Below are 23,818 nucleotides of genomic sequence, written 5' to 3' on the forward strand. Positions count from 1 at the left end.
GTCAATAGATAACGGGGATGGAATAACCGTTGGATGGTTAAGACATCCTGTCTTTAGAGATAAAGAAGGGCGGGCGGGAGCTAGATCGATCCGCTATTTTAGCAGATTAAGAAATCTTCCAATTCAACCCAACTCAAGATAGGTCGCGGGTTAGATCGACCAACCCATGAGCCTACTAAAAACCTATTAAAAATAAAAATATATATATGATTGAAATTTTTACGTTTAGGTTGTGGATTAAACGGATTAAATCCATGAGTCTATAAAAAAAATATATAAAAAATATTAAAAATTTTAAATTTAATTATGGATTAATTGGGTTAAGTTCACAGCCTATTAAATTTTTTATTTTTATTTTAAATTTAAAAGTAACAAAAATAAAAAATCTCAATTTAGAAGTAAATTCAAGTTCATCACGGATCTCCAAGATCAGACCGATCAATTCATTTAAATCTAAAAAAATAATTGATAAAATATCAATCTAATTTATTTAAATTATATTAATTTTAATTGACGGCTATTACTGCCCACCCACTCTCTCACTGGCAATCCTACGAACGGCAGTCGATATGGTCGCTGGGACCTCTAGTCCTCCATTGGTTGCTCGAGTACGAAAACGTGTGGACACCGAACTTTCCTTCCGGGCACACGTTGCTGTCCATTCCAACAGTCGCACTCCACTTGTCGGGGGTCTAAAAGGTTCGGATCCACCGTCGGAGGTGATGACGGCGGGGAGATCTGACGCGAGCTGGGCGGTGGATGCCGGCGAGGGAGTCGTGGAAGCCCGTGAGCTAGCTAGAATCTGTAGTTTTCTTCGTCATCCGGCCTCTCGTGGCTTTTCTCGTACAGATCTGAGTTGTGCCGCTGGGAGGTGAGGGCGTCGACGACCGAGAATGCACGCCGGCACCTCGACTCGGTGCTCCGACACGGAGGTCTCCGGCGAAGTCTACGATCCGGACGCGCCAAGGGTTTACCAGGTCTGGAAGGGCAACAACGTAAGTGAATCCCGCTCTATGTCTTGGTAATCTCACGTGTTGGTGAGCAGTTGATCACTTCATGTCTTGCTGAGTTCCAAAATTAGGGTTTTTTTTCTTCATATAAAATTCTTGTCATATCTAATGGGAAGTTGGATTTTTGTTTGGGTGGGATTTTTCGTCAATGAGCTAGTATTTGGAATTGGAAGAGGCTATCCTTGTTCTTCTTGTGGTCATGCAAGTGGTGTCTATTGTCTAAGAGCCCCAGCATATAGGCCCTTAGAAAAGAGATGATTAATGGTGGATAGGAAGTGACTCTTTAATACAACATAGTTGTTTCGTCTCTTGGAGATTGATGCATTCTCTCTTTCATTGTCTAATCATTTAGGATTGAGGCTTGTATTTGTGCTGGTTGACGGGTTTGACTAATCGATGAGGGCTTAGTCCAAGCCCAGCTCGGCTGGTTGAGGTTGAGCTGAGATGGTTTTGGGGTGGGGGAGAGTGATGCAATTGATGTCTTTACTTGATGCCTGCCTATCGTTGCAGGTTCACAAAGGTGCCATTTCCACTAACCAAGTGTCCTAGTACATGACTCTTTAGTTTCACATTGCCAAGTGTTGTGTATGAAAATTATGAGTAGATTGGGATATACTCCCAAAACGTTGGCTATTCATTTTGGATTAGTGTTCTGTCCAATCGACATTGCCTTGCAGATGCACCAATTCAGTAATTAGATGGCTGATGTTAGGCAAGAAATGACTCTTTAGTTCCACATTGCCAAGTGTTGTGTATGAAAATTATGAGTAGATTGGACGTTGGCTAATCATTTTGCATTAGTGCTCTATCCAATCTACATCTTGGGGCATTAATCTTCTACAAATAGCCATCAAGTTTTGTTCTTTAATTTTTCTTTTGAGGTGAAACTTGGATTTTGTGCATTATAGCTGTCCTCTTTTTCTACAGGTAAACTTAGTTAAAACTAGTTAATTCTTGTCCACCTTCCCTTATGGAGGTTTATTGTCTGGCCACATGTTGGTGTTTCAATGTTTGACCAGAATGAGATGGCGTCAATACCAACTAGCATACAGTGTGTTGATATGAGGTGATGTTGTTCGATACCTATGAGGAGGGGGAACTGAGAAGGAGGTAAAGTGGGGAATATTTCAACTTCTAATTCTTTCTTGATGTCATAACAATGTGATTGCTAGTATCATCATGCCCTTCACTTAGATGTGATGCTTAGTCTCCTTGTTTTGCTATTTATGAAGCTGCCCCTTAGCTTTGAACTAGTGTCTAATGCTCTACCATTGCGATTGTGAGGGTTTCCTCGACGATGATGATCCTCTTCAAACTTAGTGGGTAAAGTAGTAGGGGATGTTGCCCTTAGGTTCATCACTAACGAGGGGCATTCTCTCTGGTGCCAATTTTTTGTTTGCACTGCAACCATAGTTTGATGAGCAAGATTTGTGAAAATTGTTAATAATATAAATATATAAAATTGATTCCTTGCTTAATAGCTTGATCTTTTGCGATAAATGATCAATCAACTTTAACCACAATTGGGTTCCTATGTTCTAATCATTATGTTGTTGGTATTTAAGAAATATATGCTCAACTAATTCATTTCACGTGTCGGGTTTGGACTAGTCTTGTTTGCCTGTTTACATGTGTGGGGAACTGTTAAAAACAGAAAACACAGTATAATTCCAACTCCTTGGAACAACTATGTGAATCTTATTTTAACATTGAAATTCATTACTATCTCTAGCAATATCCAAATCGTTTGTGACACTTTTAATTGTGTTTAGTAAAATTGTCCTTGGTCTCTATCTTTCTTTAGCCCCACATCATCAATCCTAATTGACCAGCTTGTTCAATTATAGAAATGATTGGCATCTTTCAATATTCCCATAAATATTTTATTTCTTGGATGGGCACATAACTATGCCCAAGTAGTGTTCCCCTCATAATTTCACACATAGTGTTAGCATTTTCATATATATTGCATTAATTTCTGTGTTGTTTTCTAATTCTCAACATTCTTAACTCATAGATACCACATTTTTATAAAATTTGCTTTTTTAGCCTAAAGGTCATACAATGATCACATATCTTTAAAAGTTCCTTTCGAATAATCTCCGATCTTTATCCTCTTAATGATTTCTTCAGAACAACTCATTCTTGATCATTAAGTGATCCAAGTATCTAAATGTCTTCTATGATTTCCTGTCCATCCAATTTAATTATCTTCTCATTGTTTTCTTTTTCTCGAAATTTTATTTCATATATTCACTTTTAGTTTTACTTACTTTAAAACCTTTGATTTCTCAAGTTTCTTCCACAATTTAAGATTTCTGTAGCTTGATTATCATCAATTAGAAGAATACTATCAATTAACAAAATATTCTATCTTGAATATGACTCATAAGTTTCTCCAATACTAATATAAAAGATACATTTATTAAGGGCATAATGCTAACCCTTAATATAAATGTACATTTATGTAAAACATCATGTATTACATTTATAATAACTCTAAGGTTGCCACTAAATTATTATAAGACACATATTTTATCATGTCGATAGAATTAATAGATTTTACCTCATAAAAGCCACCAAAATAATTGTCTATGAACTTTATCATAATTCCTAATCCCTTTTTTTTCGTTATGTCTCCACTAGTTTCTTATTAGATAAATAACATTTAGATATTCTGATCATACAACCAAAGCAAGTTTTAGATATTTTTGTTTCACTTGTTATTTATCTCTCAGCCATCCTTCCTTACGTGACATTTTTCATAACTTAATCCCTCTATAATTATCACTCATCAACTTAATCTCTCTATTACTATTAATTAGGGCAACATTGTACTTGACCTTTATTCTTATAATTGATTCTACAAAACTTTTCTTCTTTCATAAAATGTTTTCTTAGTTCTTAAGATGTTGAATAAATCAGTTAATGTAATATTCTCTCTCTCCAAAATTATTCTGAATTTTCAATAGTGATATCATTATATTTTTTGTAGCTTATTTACCCTCATCTGATCTAATGTTTTGAAGAAAATTATGATAATTTTCAATCTTCGATCATTTTTAAGTGGTTCAGTCTATAAGTATATAATTGACACTTTTCTTGATAGTTTATGTTACTTGGAATAAGTATGAGTATCCAACATGTGTGTATATTAGTATTAGGCATGCTACTTTCTGAAATCTTCGCACATGATTCAAGTGTTTGACTTGGAGTTTCAGTGTTGGAGTATCGATGTACTGAAATAGTTTTTGATGGGTAGATGAAAAAGCCAAGGATTATGGTAATTGAGTTTTCGGATAAGTGCATTACTGTGTCAGCTTTAATAGCAGGGAAGGGATCATCAATAGTGTTCTAATGTGGAAATATAGTTCGGTGAAGTAAGGTAAGCTTCAACTTGGATTGTGCTAAGGCTAGAGTTATTATTGGGTCAAACACTATGACCTTCGAAATTGATGTAGTTTGGTGGTTTTTGTAGGATCGTAGAAGCGCTAGAGTGGGAGGGGGGGGGGGGTGAATAATGCTATCTTTTAATGATTTTCTCTGATTTTTGAAACCCGTCAATTGTGCTCGTTCGTAAATCAAAGTTGTTTGCAGCGGAAATGGTAAAAGCGAAAATAGAGACAAGCACACGAAAACACGCTTTGTTTTTACTTGATTTACAGCCACTGACTGCTACTCTAAGGCTCACGATCTTTGATCGTTTACGCACAGACAATCCCACTATAAAACTCTTTTCCTTACGGAAAAGAGTTGTAACGATTACAAAAAGCCAATACGATAAAACGTTTATCGTAATTAAAATGTACAAGAATTTTAAATCGTTACCAATCCGGAGATGAAGATAAAGCTCTTTGCGGTGCAACTTCGGCGTTACGACGGCTGTTAGGGTGTTCCTTCCCGCTCAGGGTGCCATCGGCTCGTTCTTGAATGACTTGAATTGTTGTATTGAATCCTCTGTTCGACATGCTTATATAAGGCTTTCTAATCGCCTAGATTCTCATTCCAGGCGACTCCATGCAGGCCGTCGATCCACCATCTTCGCAGCTGACTCGGCTTTCCAGTCATCTGGATTTCCCTTCCAGTCGACTTCGTGCTGACGTGGAGGATATGAATGGACTTTGACTTCCGCTGTTATTTTCCGAATCCGAGTCGCCTGGATTTCACCTTCCAGGCGTCTGGACCATCCGGTCATCTGGATTCCGGATAGAGTCGTCCGGAGTCAAAATCTTCGCCTTTCCAATCTGCATTACAAGTTAGTTCAAAAACAAATGTAACAGAATTGGATAACAGTTCTTCGAACTGTTAATTGGTCTTAATTTCAGGTTTCCAAGAAACGAAACCTTGGGTTAAACTGACGCCTACAATTCCACTCTGGGAACGCGTTCTTACCCACTCCACTCGGGAGAATTTACCTGAGTTGTCCGGACTTGTTGGACTTCTCGCTTAGCCATGGTCCTCAACCCCCAGGGTTTGCTGCTATGCTCCCGGCCGTCCTGACCGCCTAGACTTCCACCAAGCCTTGGTCCTCCTGACCTGCTTGGATTTTTTTCATGCTTCTCGGTCCTCCTGACACTGCCTGGACTTGCACCTGGTGCTCTTGACCTTGCTAAGTCTTCTATCTGATCCTCTAAACCAGGACTTGTTTTTGCCTAGCCGCAACTAGGACTTTGCTTTGCCTTGTCTCAACTAGGACTTTCCTGTGCTCCCTGCACACTAGATCAACTTGTTAGTCCACAACACACACTTAACTTGAATCTCGTGTCATCATCAAAACCAAGGTTCGATCATCTGGTGCTCCCTGCACCAACAGTTTTTAGGACACTTTGAAATTGTTCACCATTGCTTTATCTTGAGTGAATAACATGTTGCTGCTCCAGGAAGTATTTGTATTTTGATCTTGATTAGCAGCATGTCGAAGAGAAGCCTCGATTATTTTGTATTGAGAATGAATCACCCATGTACTGTATAGCAAATTTTTCCCCCTAAAATTCAAGACGCAATGAAAATGATCATAAGTAGATAACCTTGTCAACATCATGATTAATTCAACGAAATTATTTGGAAAAACTTAATGAAATAACTAATTCATTGTTAACAAGGCTCCTAAGATACTTCAAAATACATGACTAACACATGTTGAGTCCTTAATAGATCCACCAAATCTCTAACATCATTTTATTAAGATCAATTAAACTTGAGGTCTTGAGGATACATGAATGTGGATTAATCTATTCCTTGATACTGTTGGAAAAGCTATGCTTTAACATTCATTTTCTTTTGATTGATTCTCTATTTTCATATTTGTTGCAGATATTTCTTCTAGAAGGGAGGTTTATTTTTGGACCTGATGCAAGATCATTGTTTCTCACCATTTTCCTTATTGTGGCACCTGTCTCTGTGTTTTGTGCCTTTGTTGCCAGAAAACTGATGGATGATTTCTCTCATAACTTGGGAATATCAATAATGATAGTGGCTGTTGCTTTCACATTGTATGTGAGTGCCAATAACTTCTTTTATTTGATTTTCAAGTGGTTGCTTATTTTTATAGAATACGAAGAATATTATGTTTATGTAGAGCGAATATAACAAATAATGTACAATTTCTTTTGAAAATGCTCAGGTGGAAGTCAAGGAGCTTGATCAACAGTATTCAGGCAGTCAGGGTGCACATAAATCTTAATTAATAAAGAAATATCTTTGCCAAACATGCTTACTTGAATTTGTTTATCTGTTTCATTTTGGTGTTATTCGATTAGGCATGTTAAAAGTATATCTTACTCAGTTCTTTAACTTCAAATATTTTGCATAGAGAATTATATAAATTGATTTTTTTAGCAGATATGTTGTATCACTTAGAGTCAAAATGGAAATTGTTCTCAAAAAGGTTCTGAAAACATAGAGAAGGAAGAAGAAAGAGAGCCCTTGGGATTCTCTCAGGGAACTATAGTTCCACATCTAGAATATGGAGGGAGAATGAGATAGATAAATATAGATGCATACATAAAATTATGCAATGGCAAAAAGTGGATTTAGTGGTGATACCATGTGCTTTATACATGGTAGGTCATGTGCAAAGCACATGATAGGACCTGATGATGTGCAAGGCACATGAGTGATGTGCACCCCAACACATCAAGCAAACGAGCAATGAAACATCGGATACAATGTGGTGTCCACGTGGTGCACAAGTGCACACCTGTAAATGAGGTGTATGTGGCTCATATGAGGCACAGCGTGCTAAGGAAGAAGCAGCAGGAGAAAGGGAACTTTTGGAACTCTTGGTCTTCTCATGGGAACTTTAATTCAACATCTAGAATTTGGGTGAAGATTGACCATTTAAATTTACTTACATAAGCTGTCTCAGTAAAAGGTGAACTTGATAGGATATTCTAGTTCATCTGTGTAGGCACACCCTAGAAATTGCAAGGAAGAACAGAAACTGTTTAAATTTTGATGCAGATTAATTTTCTTATCAATGTCAGGGGCAAATGTTCTACCAGAATTTGTATCAATTCTATAATTTCTTCAGTATGCTGAGTTGAACATCTGAAAAATATTGCATCTAACTCTTTGTTTCTCCTTATTGTTTATTACATATTACATTTTATTTTCTGCACAGTATATTATATGAAACAAGAACAAGTTGCATTAGGATCACCACCTTTTCATCCATGAATGAAAGCCAGTATTCTTGTGATTAAGTTTCGGTATGACAGTTCTGGCAATCAGGACTACAGAAATTCTATGGTTAATAGACAAACATGATGCTATTTGGCCTGAATTTAGCATATAAAATCCAGATATGATATTGGGTACTAGGAACACTAGACAAATAAGAATTGAAAGGTAATAGAAAAGTTGGCCATTCCTTTCATAAGTAATCATAGTCAAATGTTGATTATAACAATGTTACCAACTTTTAGACCAGAAGTGAATTATTTAAAAAGAAAGTCAATAGTAATAAGAAGAACTATAATAAATCCGATAGTAGAGAAGGCAGGAAAAGAGGGTATTGAAGTGGCAGCATGACATACAGCAGCAGGTGGTGTGATACAATGCAAAATATTTCTTCCCTTCCTCTTGTTCTTTCTTCTATACCACTTTTTTTCTCTCCCACTCTTAATTTCTCTGACCCTTTGTGTGTGTTTTTTCTACCTCCACTTGCTTGTAGCTCTTTACCTGATCCAGTTGTCCTGATTCAAATTTGGTATCGTGTAATCCAACTGTATTTAAAACCTGAAGATAATAAAACGTAGCATATACATAAGCTTTGATCGGATGCTTTCTTTCTTCATAAACTTTAATTTTTGGTTTAGATTTTCATCTTTAGTTAGCCAAACCTTTAGTATCACTGTATTTACATTTTTTTCATGCTTGATGTTTTATTACATGTTACTTTATTCAAGTTAAAAATGCTTTGTTCAATGCTTCTTAATTGAAAGGATTACTCTTGTTTCCAGGATTTGTGTCTTCTACTAATTACCTCCGGTAGAGATCCAGGTATAGTACCTCGAAATACACATCCACCGGAACCTGAAAGTTATGGTGGGAACAATGAAATGGGAGGCATACAAACCCCACAAATGCGTATTCCTCGAACTATGGATGTCATTGTGAATGGGATGACCGTGAAAAGTAAATACTGCGATACCTGCATGCTTTATCGGCCTCCACGTTGTTCACATTGCTCAATCTGCAACAACTGTGTGGAGCGGTTCGATCATCACTGCCCATGGGTGGGGCAATGCATAGGGAATGTATGTTACATTTCTTTATAGTTTTTTGATTCTATATATACTATCCAATCGTTATGCAACTAGACATAAATTGATAATTAGGCAAGAGCTAGGTTCTTCTCCAAAAGTTGAGTTCCTAGCATGTGTTTGCCAACTTATTGGGAAGAAGGATCAACACATAGTCACTTTCTCTCTCTTCCCAGAGAACCATTTTGATGGAGCATAGTTGATAGGATTATCTTTCCTAATTTCTCTATATTGTTGTATGTTGTTTTGCCAACCATTTAAGTTGTCTGTGGTGCAGCGTAACTATCGGTTCTTCTATATGTTTGTCTTCTCGACGACCTTACTCTGCGTCTATGTCTTTGGTTTTTGCTGGGTCTATATAATAAAAATTCGAGATGCTGATCAGCTATCGATTTGGAGAGCAATGATCAAAACTCCAGCATCAATAATTTTGATAATCTATACTTTTATATCAGTATGGTTTGTTGGAGGCTTATCGGGCTTCCATTTCTATCTCATGAGCACCAACCAGGTAAACTGCATCATTCTCAGTGGAAAATTCAATCCACATTAGAAATCCTTTCTTATACTTATTAGTGAGTGACTTCATTCTTGGCAGACTACTTATGAGAACTTCAGATACCGTTACGACTTGCGGGTTAATCCATATAACAGAGGAGTGGTGGGGAATATTATGGAGGTCTTTTTCACAAGCATACCACCCTCAAAGAACAAATTCAGAGCAAGGGCAGCACGAGAACAAGGACTCTCATCGCAATCAGCAGCTCGAGGTTTTCTAAGCCCGAACATGGGCAGAGGTATGGGCGACATCGAAATGGGTAGGAAGCCCATATCATGGGAGGAAGCTAGATCATTTGCACATCTAGATGACTTGGAAGGAGCTGCAAATAATCCAAAGATGTTGGATGAGAAGGATGATGCACTCGGCCATGGCATGTCTCCAAATTTGAGCAAGGAGAGTTTCCCGCCCGAGTCTGCAGAAGGGCGAACCATTTACCATCCAAGGCATTCAAGCAGAGGACGCCGGAGCGGAAGCTGGGAGATGACACCTGATGTTCTGGCACTGGCTGCTGGATTGGGTGAGTCAAATGCAAGAGATCGCGGCAGCGGCACCAGCAGCAATTTCACAGAAAATAACTAGATTCGTGGTTGAAAGAACGAATGTTGTGGATTTAACACAGCTCTTTGAAATGCACACTTGGTGATGATGAATGAATGAATGAATTCGTGCTTTGCCAGTAGGCTTCTGTAAGATTGCATTGTGTTTATTCTTTGCTTGGCTTTGTGATGCTGCACTCAATGTAAGATTACATTGTTTGGGATGACTTGACCTAAGATTTGTCAGTGTCTGTATGTATTCTGCTCTGATTTCAGTAAAAACATTGTTCTTCGTTCTGGCAAAGAAGGAAGAATCACTTTGCTGATATTATAAGTTCTGAAGTGCATTATGACTTGCGTAGTCAAAATGTTGGCGAATTTACATGCATCTATTAGTAAAAGATGAAATCTGTCACTTCAACGATTTCACATAGTCGATCACATGACCATCTGCAAGGAAATAAATCGAGAAGTTGTAATTGATCACTTCAACGATTTCACATAGTCGATCACACGACCATCTGCAAGGAAATAAATCGAGAAGTTGTAATTGATCACGACGGAGAGAACATTGTCTAGGCTTTGTGATTCAATTTTTGTCTACTCCACCTTAGCGGCCCCACACGGTCGGCTCCACGACCATCTGTGAGGAGGTAAATCGAAAAAGTGTATTTGATTACAACGCAGGAGGGTATTGCCTGGCTTCGCCAGGATTCGAACCCTTACCCTCTTCTGCAAGTCTGCTGCATCGTAACCAACTCATCTATGTTCCGGGGGCAATTATGTCCCAATCAGATCATGTCCACATTGATATCTTCTCCCCATTTCAACAAATACGATATATTATAATAATTGAGTATATATTTCAACAAATTTAAAATCCAGAGGATAAAGCAGTTAAATTTTGGAAATACCATAATTTTAAATATTCATATATTATAATTTTAAGATTTTATAAATTATATATTAAATGAAGATATGTATACTATACTAAAATTTCTCCACCACTCGCTTCTCAACAATGAGTCAAAGCATGGCGAAGCATGGAAATGGAGCTGCTCTTCACGTCGCCGTCCTCCCATGGCTCGCCTTCGGCCACATGCTTCCTTTCCTCCAGCTCTCCAAGTCGCTGGCCAAGCGCGGCCACCGCGTCTCCTTCCTCTCCACCCCGAGAAACATCGCCCGCTTGCCCGAAATCCCACCCGACGTCGCCTCGCTCGTCGAATTCGTCCCGTTCACCTTTTCCGCCGTCGACAACTTACCGCCGGAAGCTGAGTCCACAGCCGACGTCCTTCCGGATCAAGTTCAGTACTTGAAGAAGGCACTCGACGGGCTGCAGAACCCCATCTCGTGCTTCCTCCGGGCGACAAGGCCGGACTGGCTCGTGATCGACTTCTGCCAGCACTGGGCACCGGAAATCGCCTCCGATCTCGGCATCCCCTGCGCCTTCTTCTCCATCTTGAATGCCCCGAGCCTGTTCTTCTTCATGGAGAAGATGGCCGGGGATATACTGCCGACGAGACCCGAGGAGCTCACGGAGCCGCCAGATAGCGTCCCGTTCCCGACCACGGTCTCGTTTCGCCTCCACGAGGCCAAGGACGTGATCTGGCTCTACCGAGACAACGCCTCCGGCATCAGCGACGCGCGGCGCGTCGCCGCCGTAGTGAAAGCCAGCGATTTGGTCGCCTTCCGCGGCTGCTTCGAGCAGGACGCCTCTTGGTTATCCCTCTTCGGGACTCGAATTTGCGGCGGCGGCAAGCCCGTCGTTCCGCTCGGCCTGCTGCTCCAGCCGTTAGCGGAAAAAACAACACCCGACGCCGACGTCAACGAAGCGTCGGCGATCTTCCGGTGGCTGAGCGAGCAGTCTCCGAGGAGCGTCGTGTACGTCGCGTTCGGTAGCGAGGCGACGCTGAGAGCCGAGCAGGAGCGCGAGTTAGCGTCGGGACTGGAACTGTCGGCGACGCCGTTTCTTTGGGCCACAAGGAAGCCGTCCGGCGGCGGCAACAGCGGCGTCTCTGAGCGCCACAGTAACGGGCTGGTGGTCGACGGCTGGGTTCCTCAGGTGGACATCCTCCGCCACGGGGCGGTGGGGGCCTTCCTGACGCACTGCGGGTGCAGCTCAACGACGGAGAGCATCCAGTTTGGGCATCCAATGGTGATGCTGCCGTTGGGCCTCGACCAAGGGCTAATGGCTCGGCTGTTCGCGGAGATGAAGGTGGGAACGGAGGTGGCGAGGAACGAGGAGGACGGCTCGTTCACTCGGGAAGACGTGGCGGCCGCCATAAGGAAGGTGATGGTGGAGAAGAAGGGAAGGCGTTGAGAAGCAACGTAGAGAAGCTGCGGGAGCTCTTCACGAACTGGGAACTCCATGAATCCTACATCGACACCTTCGTCCAACACTTGAGAGATCTAAAATGAAAGGTCCAGCAAGATCACGAACAAGATGCTCGATGAAATTCCGTGAAGCTCTAATTAATCGTTTCATCGTTTATTGTTAATTAAGTCTAATAATCATGTTTATCGTTTGTTTATGTATCATCACCATCAATCGTACGTAGCTTTAAATAAGAGCATCGTGTTATTTGTACGAACAAATTGTTGAAATTAATTGTGAGTGGTCTGTCGTTGTCGAGAATTGATGAGCAATGTCTTTTTGTAAATCTAGATTTTTACTATCCAATTAATCTAAGAGAATATCGGTCTAAGATCGGTTGAATATTATAAATCATCACACCTCCGTACTGTGGGCCCGTAGGCTAATTGATGAGCATTATTGTTGATTAAGAAGTCAGTGTCCTCTCAATAAAAACAACATCCATCGCATCATATAGTTCAAGATCTTAAGACTACACGACTCTATTAGGGCATCCACAATGGGGGAGATTTCAGATTAACGAGAAATTCCCCATACATCAAATATCCCCTATTTTTAATCAATTTAAATAATGCCCGGTGATTTTTAAAATAAAAATTAATAAAATAAATAATTTTAATAGTTTAAATTAAATAAAAGAAAGGTATTAGATTAGGGTGGTTGGGATAGTATTTATTATTGAGAAAAAAGATAATGGTAATAGGTGGGACCCATAAATATTTAGTTTGTGGGATTATTTGATTGTGAAAGTTGGGATATTTGAGGAAGGAGATATTTGGTTGATGATGTAGATGTGGGGACCACAAATACTTGGATGAAATATCTCCCTCATTGTGGATGCCCTTAGATATTTTGATGAGATAAATCATATTATGACTCAAGGTCACATTATCCTATTAAAAAAAAATAGGTTGGTAGTCTCAGTCCTCTAAAACATAGGATGCTATTGGATGTCGACGTTGCTCTTCCCTAGTGGGGTCATTGATTGTATATATGAGATATGTAGATCTTTCATATTGACCATTCGACGTCCACTCATTGTATGAGTAGAGTTATGTCGAGCGAGAGCAGAGGGTGGTCTTGGCCTGAGAGACTTACGGAGTTGGAACCTTGCCTTATTGGCTAAAATTTTATGGCGCATTCAGGATAGGCAGGACGCACTACAAATCCGATAGATATATCACAGGTATTTACAGCAGGTAGGGCTATGGGAGTGAGCAACATGTCATGGTAATTTCCCACTCTTGAATCAGCTACTTCATATCAGAGACAGTATCTTGAGGACTACGGGGAGTCCAGCAGCGGTAGCACAGCTCCTATCATCTTGGTTCTAGCAGCGTCAGGGAGGCGTTCGGCGGACGTATGATCACCTCTGAGATGTCAGACTGAGGTAGCCATGTATAAGAACAATCTGGCATCGCTCTATTCAGCCGAGTCATGTTGTTACTCTGTGGCTGCTTGCACGAGGGAGACTGCCGATACGCGCCCCGCATAAGTTCTTACCAGACTGAAGATGTACTTTCTGTAGATAGGAGGAGGAGACACTGAGAATGTTTTCTTCCGATGTGAGACCACCTATCGCTTATGGGGGCGGATACGGAGATGGCTGCGCATGAGGCTAGAGATGACCACATAACGGAGTATGCTGAGGACGTTCAGACGGCACTACCGGAGGATTTCTACAACCTCTATGGCACGACATATAGCTCTAGCGGCTCTGGTGCATCACATATGGGGGGCTCATAACCACAGTATGTGTGAGGGGAGGAGGCTGGACGAGGAGGCACTCATTCGGAGGGTGCAGACATATGTTTATCGAGCGATGGGTGTCTATATGGATCGCGAGAGCTGAGGTAGGAGTAGGTCATGGCGGTGCGAGGCGTCTTAGGGATAGGATCCATATCACATTACCTAGCATTATGTGTATTCATTGTTTTGCATTCACGCATACTGCATAGTTAGACTAGCCCACATATTAGAGCATGACTTGCATTGTATTTTGCATTTGTATTATCATTTACATTTATGAGGCATCCTCATCTACATGCATACATACATGCATATGTGCATTGTAAAAAAAAAAAGTCATTTGGGTGCATGAATCTACCTCTCTAGATCCATTTAGTCCGCAATAAACGGTTGGCGATAAAGACGTCCCAAATTCGTTGATGGCTGATGCTTTGCCAAAAAGCCTATAAGGGTGAATAGGTCCACCGACATGACCTATCAAGTCCGTAGAAACGACTACAGTAAAGATACGTCAAATCCGTTGATAGCTGGCCACTTATACTTAAAGTGTGCAGCTCCCTGGGCTTACCAGCCTTGGAGCGATGGACAAGTTCTTCTGGTGGTTGGGTGCTATGGAGGACGAGCACCTGGAGGATGACGCAAATAGAGGATTGCTGGATGAGGATCCTTGTGGTGGCTGAGTTGTGATGAACTTGTTGGCTGCGACAAACGGTGTTGATGCTACACGAGTGGAGGATGCCATGGACGTCACATGAGCGGTCGATCTTTGAGACTGCGCGACTTGCTGCTGACACGTGCACATGAATGTTGCTATTGATTGGCTGACTTGCTGGAGGATGATAGTGGTAGAGCCGGCAGGATCCGACTGGCAACTGGAGGGTTACCCTCACACTTCAGGAGGACGACCTGACTACCTGCAGAGGGCATGAGATGGGGATTCACTTTGTACACATGATGTAGCAGGAGACATTGGGATGGATAGTTGTAGTGATGAGTATGATATTCATGAGAGCACAAGTACATCATACATTTGACAATTACTCAGATCTGATATTTCGTCAGACATGATATGAGTCGACATCATAGGAGCTCCTGTATAGTTGTGTAGTTTCTTTGATGATATATATATTTACCTTCATTAAAAAAAACATCCAATATGGATATATGTTGAAACTTTTGTGTGATCAACACTACACAATCGCGTAGAGATTTAGAGTTCTTTGAATATTTAATTTTTTCAAAAATCTGAATATACATGTGTTCTGGCCTGATGTCATAAACAATTAAGGCATCAATTAACAAATGATTTGACACACGCAAGACAATTCTGTCGGTGAAAGAACATGAAGATAGACTGAGCTAATTAGAGGTTACATTGACGTCGAAAAGTCTCGTTATGTCACTCTGACGCTCAAGTTTAGATCGGTTAAAAAAAATGAGATTTTTATAGGAAGATAAAGAAAAAGAGTTTGTGAACTTCTAGAGAGAGTTCTTCGTATCTATTAGAGGATTTATATACTCACTTAAAAGACATTTCCATGTCGACCCGAAGGAGGTTATCTAAAGGGCTTGAGGAGATCGGATCTAGCGATTGCTGACATTAGGTGCAGACATGGGACATCTAGGGGACCAGGTCTGACAACCTTGTAACCGCTCTATCATGCGGGCATTACTGATTATTCTTACCATTTGATATTTTGCACAGGTACGCAGATATTCGGGAGGCCAGACATGACAACCTCGTAACTGTCCACACCTTTGAGGCCGCTACACCTTTTGAGAACTTTTGCAACCTTTGCGTAAGGTGATGGGTGGCACTTAGAGCTGGGCATTGCAAGGACGAGATGGCCAAGATGTCGAGTGGCTAAAAGGTTAAAAAATTGAGAGGTTGAGTGATTGAAAAACTGAGTTGTCTAGTGGCCAGACTATATATCAAATAACGAGTTGCCGAGTAGCAAATTTATCAAGTGGACAAGCTATCGAGCTGCCGAGTGATCGAGCTGTCAAGTGACTGAATTGCTGAACTGTTAAGTGGTCGACAGACCCAGACTCTAGATAATGATCCATTCTGTATTGACTATTGATTTTTAATTCAATATATTAATTTATCTTTTGACTACCAATTATATGTACGTATATGATAGTTCTGCAAACATCTAATTTTTAGAATTAATTTTTAAGGCGTATTCAACTTGTAATCTACGTAACTTGCTTTGAAAGTAATTTTGAAGGAAAAAAAAACATATATACACGGTGAGATTTCCCCCGTAGTTAATTAATTAGCATCGAATATTAATTCTGTGTGCATGGATTAATTCGTTTTGTTAATTAGCCAGCGCCTCTGGCTCGGGTTCAACCACTTGCTCCCCTGCCGGCGGCGGCCGCGGCCGCCGGCGCGCAGCTCGCCGATACAACGCCTTTGTCCGGAAGTACAACGCCAGGCTTGAAGCCAAACTCACCAGCGAGATGCACGCCCACCACAAGAACGTCTTGGCGTAGCACTTCCTCCCCATGCAAACCACCATTCCGTTGCGCAGAAGCACCGGCACCATGGTTTTGCCGTTGGCGTCGTAGATCAGCGCGGCGAGCAGGCCGTAGAGGAGCGACCCCAGAGGAATGTTGGTGATGAGGATGTTGTGGTTGACGCCGAGGCCGTTGGAGCCGAAGAGCTCCGAGGTGACGCTGACGGCCGCGGAGAAGATGAACCCCGAGCTGAGCCCGATCAGGGCCGTTCCGGCCAGCAACGCGTCCCCGGACTCTGCCAGGAGGAAGAACGCCACCGGCAGCGGCACCACCGCTACGGCCAGCCACCCTGTCCTCGCGAAGTGGATCTTCCTGCCCATAACCATTATTTTACTGCGCGTTGAACCATTGATGCTAAATTTGAGAATCAATGGCGATTAAGCGTACTCGCGGAGGAAGTCGGGGGCGGAGGAGAGCAACCGGCCGAAGAATGAGCAGGAGGAGTAGACGGTGATGAGCGTGGTGGTTTGGGAATCCTTCCCCAACGACTCCGCGATCTGGCCGAGGTTGTTGCTGTAGACCAAACCGACGGTGGCGCCGCAGAAGTAAGCGACGTAGTAGAGCCAGAAATCGATGCGGCGGACGAGCCTCGAGACGCTGTGCTCTTCCCCGAGCGCCGCCAGTTTGTCCTTCATCAACCCGCGGCAAGAACAACAGTGTTGCCCAGCATCAGCATCGTCGCCTCCGCCGTCGCAGTCGTTATCGTTCCTAATTACGTTGCCGCCGGCCGTACTATCCTCCTCGTCGCTCCCGACGAGTTGCTTTTGCAGCTCAAAGTCATCGACAGCGCCGCCGATGAAGCTGAACAGAGAGCTGGAGTAGATGTTGCGTCGCAACCAGTCGCAGGCGCAGATCAGGTGGGGGACGCAGGCGGGAAGAAGCAGGAGGATGACCGCGCCGGCGAGGAGGAGGCGCGCGTTGGTGAGGCTCGATGAGGAAAATGAGTTGAGGAAGAGGAGGTAGAGGCCGGTGAAGAAGGCGAGGATGTGGAGGACGACGAAGATGTGGGAGTCGTGGGAGGAGGAGTCAAGGAGGAGAGCGGAAGAAGGGCTGCGGAGGATGGGGAGCAGGGCGGCGGTGGAGGCGAGGAGGGGGAGCGCGGCGTTGAGGAGGAGGTAGGCCGAGGTGGAGGAGGAGGAGGAAGAGACGGCGTTAGCGGCGAGGGCGTAGAGGGAGGCGCTGAGGCCGTTGAAGCTGATGGTGAGGCCGAGGGCGAGGGAGCGGTTGAGGGAGAAGTTGCGGATGCAGAGGACGAAGCAGACGGTGTTGAACCAACAGATGCTGCAACCGGCCAACAGGCACAACAGAAATACCTGTACAAACCAAATTAACTGTTCATTTACGGCGTTTATAAATCTAGATAGATTCGATCTAGACAATGGAATCTAGTGCGGCGGATGAGACGTTGACTTGGCGTTCGGTCAGCCAAGCAAATTGGATGGTGCTCCTTCGCCCTCACCATTAAACCAGAAGCTCGCTAATTAATGCTCTGTCTCTGTTTACCCGCAGGATGAACAGAAGAACGAGACTGATGATCCAGGGGAATAAAACTACAAATTTGGGTCTCGAAATGTCGATGGACGATCGAGAGAAAGGAAAGAACGATCAGAAAATCTTAATAACTCGTCGAGAAAAATCATAGGAAAGAAGAAAAACATCTATATTTTAATAGGAAAAGAAAATAGGAACGAAAGGAAAGTGGTGGCTATTGAAGATGGACGTACAGGGAAGTAGGAGAGGGAAATGCGGCCGGTGATGAGGAGCCACTGCGCGCCGTAGGCGGCGACGCCGATGGCGGCGGCGAGGAGGAGGACGACGGGCAGGGGGAGGTAAAGGAGCGCGAGGCCGGAGGACCAGCCGAGCGCCTTGCCGAGGTCGGAGGCGGTGGCCAGGTAGTTGAGCTGCACCTGCGAGATCCTCATCACCGCCTTCATATCCGACGAGTAGGCCGAGAAGTCGAAGTTGGTGCCGGTGAACGCCTGGATCCACACCGTCGCCGCCGCCACCATCCACTTCCGCGATTGCCCCTCCATGGATGAGACAGCCGCGGCCGCCGCGGCCCCTTCTATTAACTCCGATTTGATCTTCAATTTTCCTTCAAGAGATTTCGTTCTTCCATCCAACAATAACAATATCGGGGAAGGAAGGTTTGCCTTCCCTCCTCCATACCATACGAAATGAATGTATGGTATCTATCCACCCTTCTGGTCAATGTTTTTTGCTTAAAATAGAAAGCGTATCTAGTGAGTTGGGCTTCGTTGAGATTGGGCTTCACTTGAGAGGCCCAATTGGCCCATCACAAAGACTAAAATAAAAGTATTTAATATTTTAGCTTTAGTTTTTATAATCAAATATACAAATATTTATGCATGATTTATTCTTTTATAAAATAATAAACTTTAATAATAATTTCTTTATTTGCATATTCAATTTTGAATGAAGGAAGACTTACACTAACTATGCCCTCTTTGAGTTGGCCAATGCTTTATTCTTCCTCATGCTAGTGATCTGTATTGTACTTCTCCTAACTATTCTACTACGATCCCTTTACAGCATGAGCCCAATTCAAAATACTTTACATATATCATTTGTACTAATCCAAATGATCATTCTCCTCTAATTAATTACTCTGGATTAGTATCGATCATGGGAAGAAAAAAAAGATGGAGAAACTTCCAAACATTCAAAGTTTATGTCATGGGTGTTATGAGTTCAGTTGGACCCGGCCCGCGAGGTCCAAGATTGGCCTAAGTAGATGGCACGTCGGATAGAAGGTTGATTTAGTCTCACACCCTGACTTGCATCCTAACTTGGTGACCTCAATCCGATCACCTGGATTAGGTCGGAACTCACATTCCTCGGTCTCTCGTCTAGCCACCTGACTTGGTGCTTAGGCTCAGGTCAAGTAGGAGGACCGACCTTTCCCAAGATTTGATTTTACACTCGAGGTCGAGCTCTGATTCTGAGGCTCCACTTTATCTCAATCCCTAACCCATCCTAGCGACTCCAACAACTCCACCTTGCTCTCTTAGCTAGTTGTATGGACCATCCTAATTAGGATAGGGTAATTATGTAATATGGTGGTTAGCCTATTCTCCTACTTATGTGGCATAATGATATAGTATAATAATGAATGACACGACTTTTCGCTATTATGACAATGATGAACATACTTTTCTCACTCGGATGGAACATATTCTTTTGACAAGATCTCCGCACACGGATATTCTCCTTAATTAGGGACATGACAGGACAGTTCTATATAACATTCTCTCACCCTCACCTATATAATCCTCATTCTTTGCATTCTTCTTTCTCTCAAAAATTGATTTGGACGTCGGAGTGGTCGAGCCAAGACACCTCTAACCTTCCTTCTCACTGTCTTGGTGCTTGCAAGATTGCAGAGTTCATTGTCTCCTTTCTTTCCCGTAAAATCAACCCTGGTGCTAGGTGGCCAGTGACATGTCCAAGGGATGATCTCAACCGGAACAGTTTAGATGGATGGTCTCAATCAATGCACGTGCATGGATGCATGAGATATACACGAAAATGGATGCTGATGAGAAAATGATGGTCTCATATTCCCTTTACGTACCTGCACTACTGTGCACTGTGCACTGCATGAGTTGTCCCATTTGATATTGTTCAAAGATTAACGATGATTGAGGTTAATTAAAATAGAGAGAATTACCTCTCTTTTGATGCATATAAAAGGGCCTACACAGGCCCCTACGAACAAACCAACACACAGTACTCCCAAAGAAACTGACCTTTCTCTCCTCTAACTGATCTCTGCAGCTCATCTATCTCCTCTGTTCTTCAAGAGCTGTATGGCGAAGGAAGCCGAGTTGAAGGTGAGCGATCGAGAGCATCTCTGAGCTCGATCGTCTAGATAGATTTGTGTTTAATCAGTTAAAAGAGTCTGGTATTTGCGCAGAGTGTTGATCTGAAGGTTTCTGTTAACTGCTGCGAGGGATGCAAGAGAAAGGTTTTGAAGGCCTTAAGCATCAAAGGTAACTAATTAATTAATTAATTGTTCTTCATAATTTTTCATTGTTTGTGTTTCTTTTTGTGAAAAATTATTGTTGTTGTTTCATGGTTTTAGGTGTCCTGAGGGCAGAGATTCATCCAACCCTGCCCAAAGTGACGGTCATCGGCAATGTCGATGTAGGAATCCTGATAAAGAAGTTGTCGAAAGTCGGTAAAAGTGCTGAAATATTGGCCGGGGAGACGCAAATGCCACAAAGAGATGATAGGGTAAGCGAGAAGGAGAAAGATAATGAGAGCAAGGATGAGATTGACAAAGATGATAAAGAAATTGACAAAGGATAATCCCATGGTTGTCGAAACAACAAAGGAGGGTGTGTACCCGACAATTGTAACCGTCATTCCGCAAATGAGCTCGTACCAAACTATCTCACCGCAAGCTAAAGTTTACTATCCGGTGGAGCCTATTGCATACTACATTCAAGACTATCACTACTATGAACTGCCGTCCTACCGCCCTTCACCACCGCAGTCGCAAGCAATGGCTGCTTTCGGGGACTACTTCAACGAAGACAACACGGTAGGTTGCCGGATCATGTGAAGGATATATCGAACTTACCCAAAATGGCTTGCGCAAACAATTTTTGTGTGGCAGTGGCAAAGGGTAGAGGAATTGATTGAGGACCACAGCTTTGTTGATTCAAATATGGAAAAGGCGGGAGGAATTGAATGCCTCCCTTCCTTGCAACTTTGACTAGACTAGACTCTGAAAGCTCTACCGGCCACTTGTCTTGTTCTTCTGATGTTCTCTATCAAATTAAAGGAATGAAACTTCGAGTGATTAACAAGGAATAGGAATCTTAATTTTGCTAAGTGAGCTTGAAATCATGCTTCTGGGGGCCAAGGAAAGGTGGATGGATGGATACCAAGGAATAAAGTAAGAAGGCCATTAGCCACCAAATTTTGATACTTCATAGTCAATGATCAATTAAGAGCACCATGGAATTAAATTAAAGTTGAAAAAGACTGCTGGTGATGCTCTGTCTACATTTTGCTTGCTAAGTTCCTTTGGCTAGCTGAGAATCGATGCATGTTTTAATGGAGGAACAAGAAGTCCAGTGGTCAGTTATATATGTATATGTAGTTGAGTTTTGTGGAAAATTAAGTAAAGATGCTCCTTTGGAATGGAAGATATATATATATATTTTCATCACTCCATTCTGCAGCTAAACACAGCTACTTTATACCTGTTGATATATACATGGATTCTAGTTATAGTGTGTCGGTGTTAACTTAGTAATGAAGAAGAGAATAAATTAAAGAAGAAGGTTTCAGCTTCAGCTCTGATAATAAATTAAACAATGATTGATTTGATGCTGTGTGTATATATATATATATATTGAAGAACATTCAGTTAACTGCTACGCTCATGCTTCAACTGATTGAACTAGCCGAATCAAGTAATTAGATGTAAAAATATGTTGGAGATATTATTGGAGATACAAGGAACATAGTTTGAGTTGAAATTACAGTTGTTCCCGGGATATAGCTGAGTTGGTTACGATGGAGCAGACTTGCAAAAAAGACAAAGGGTTCGAATCTCAACGAAGCCGAGTGATATTCTCCTCTGTCGTGACCAACTGCAGTTTCTCGATTTACCTCCTCACAGATGGTCGTGAGGCCGACCGTGTAGGACTGCTGGGGTGGCAGATTCTATCTTTTGCAGAAGAGTTGAAATTACAGTTGACCTAAGTTGATGATCTCAAGTTGTTAGTCTGAGTTAGTTAGATTGAGTTGTTGGATTGTCAAAATTGTTGATCAAGTACTTGAGCTGATCGCATAGACATTTGTTGAATCGAGTCCGATTGGGATGTCACTTTTCTAAATGTTGACTGCTCCTTATAAGTGCTGCGAGGTTCGAGCAGCATGAGTGATCCCCGAATAGTATGTCGAGTGTCAAATCTAGAAGCCAATTGATAGCATCGTTCGACTATGGATTATTGAGTCAATCGAGTGCGAGTAAGTTGTTGTGTCACCCGACGGTTGACTGTCGAATCAACCGAGTATGAGTGGGTCGTTGCATCACTTGATAGTTGACTGTCGAGTCGGTCAAGCCTGAGTGGATCATTACGTCGCCTGACTATTGACTGTCAAGCCAATCGAATCTGAGTGGGTTGTCGATGCTTGAGCGTCAAGTTGGGAGACCAAGTACAAGTAGAAAATTGAGACGTTAAGGCTTACATTTGACACAATCTTTTTTAAAATAGATTCATCTTTTCCGACAGTATTTCAAGGTTACATTGGATATCTATTTCCCAAGATACAATGACAAAATCACGATCTCAATCTAACACAAGTTGTTTGTGACAAACTTAGCACATACTTGAACTCTATCACGGAAAAGTCCGTTGAGCGAAGGGCACGATGACAGAGAAAAAGAAAATGAGAGAACAGATAGAAGGCTTATGCATCTACTTATTATGTCTTTTTCTTTATTTATGATTGCAACCTCCTTATATAGGAGCTTAGACTCTTAGCAGCATCCGGCTAAGAAACATCAATCGTGATCATCAATAGTCAATCATCGACCATTTCATATCTACACATTAATGCATCCATTACCCACTTAAGTAGGTGACAAATTAAATGGATTCAGATGACAAACGTAGATTGATCCGTTTGAATAAATTTTACCTCGATCGATCCAGTATTCGATGCATAGTACAATCCGAACTTTAGATTTCCACACCTCTCCTACAGACACAAGTGTTGTGATTCAATATCGACCAATCTCATAGTACAAAACTAAACTCGAATGTACACATGGAAGATTTTTCCATCCATCAATCTTATTTCCATTATATATATTTATATATATGTGAGGGCAAAGAAAACTTTGAAAATAGCTAATTTTGTAGCATCATCTGACTTCGAACCCTCCTAATGAACACGTCGGCGACGTGGTCGATCTCATCCTCCAAGACGAACTCCGCGCCACCATCCTCCCGTGAGCTCCGGACCAAATCGATCGCCGAGCACGCATCATGATCGTCGCTCAGGCCCTCCTCGCCGCCGCCGGCGTCGTCGTCCAAGTCAAAGAGGCAGTGGCTCAGATACTCGTCTTCCTCAGTACTGATCTCGTCGTCATATTCCACCTTGCCGAGGATCCTGCCGGAGATGGCACTCGTCGACAGCAGCTTCTTGTTGGGGAGCAGACCAAGGAGCATGGCCCTGGGCTTGGCTTTGAGCACCATTGCTGCAACCACAGTGCCAATCTGCTTGAGCAAAGAGACGACTGCCCCTTTCTTCAT

General features: G+C 42.3%; 3 protein-coding genes and 2 pseudogenes across 3 annotated transcripts; 3 read left to right on the forward strand and 2 right to left on the reverse strand.

Annotated features, from left to right (window-relative positions):
* Positions 1-680: 680 nt before the first annotated feature.
* LOC141830655 (putative protein S-acyltransferase 7) lies at positions 681-10,028 on the forward strand. Its single transcript, XM_074718071.1, has 5 exons — positions 681-995; positions 6,324-6,506; positions 8,474-8,770; positions 9,054-9,287; positions 9,375-10,028. The coding sequence occupies exons 1-5, from the start codon at positions 894-896 to the stop codon at positions 9,915-9,917; spliced, it is 1,359 nt and encodes a 452-aa protein (XP_074574172.1). The 5' UTR covers positions 681-893; the 3' UTR covers positions 9,918-10,028.
* Positions 10,029-10,887: 859 nt separating this feature from the next.
* Positions 10,888-12,442, forward strand: LOC141830889 (putative UDP-rhamnose:rhamnosyltransferase 1; annotated as a pseudogene).
* Positions 12,443-16,256: 3,814 nt separating this feature from the next.
* Positions 16,257-18,672, reverse strand: LOC141831156 (protein NUCLEAR FUSION DEFECTIVE 4-like). The gene is made up of 3 exons (XM_074718575.1): positions 18,245-18,672; positions 16,908-17,833; positions 16,257-16,832 (listed from the first exon to the last, which is right to left on the reverse strand). The coding sequence occupies exons 1-3, from the start codon at positions 18,551-18,553 to the stop codon at positions 16,322-16,324; spliced, it is 1,746 nt and encodes a 581-aa protein (XP_074574676.1). The 5' UTR covers positions 18,554-18,672; the 3' UTR covers positions 16,257-16,321.
* Positions 18,673-20,350: 1,678 nt separating this feature from the next.
* LOC141830366 (uncharacterized) lies at positions 20,351-21,108 on the forward strand (annotated as a pseudogene).
* Positions 21,109-23,413: 2,305 nt separating this feature from the next.
* LOC141830320 (uncharacterized) lies at positions 23,414-23,818 on the reverse strand. The gene has a single exon (XM_074717767.1). It carries the CDS (start codon positions 23,816-23,818, stop codon positions 23,414-23,416), a length of 405 nt encoding a protein of 134 aa, XP_074573868.1.

The sequence above is a fragment of the Curcuma longa genome, chromosome 6, assembly GCF_044706935.1.
Source record: "Curcuma longa cultivar G26 ecotype Majalengka, Jawa Barat chromosome 6, ITB_CL_G26_1.1, whole genome shotgun sequence".
In the NCBI taxonomy this organism is placed as follows: Eukaryota; Viridiplantae; Streptophyta; class Magnoliopsida; order Zingiberales; family Zingiberaceae; genus Curcuma; species Curcuma longa.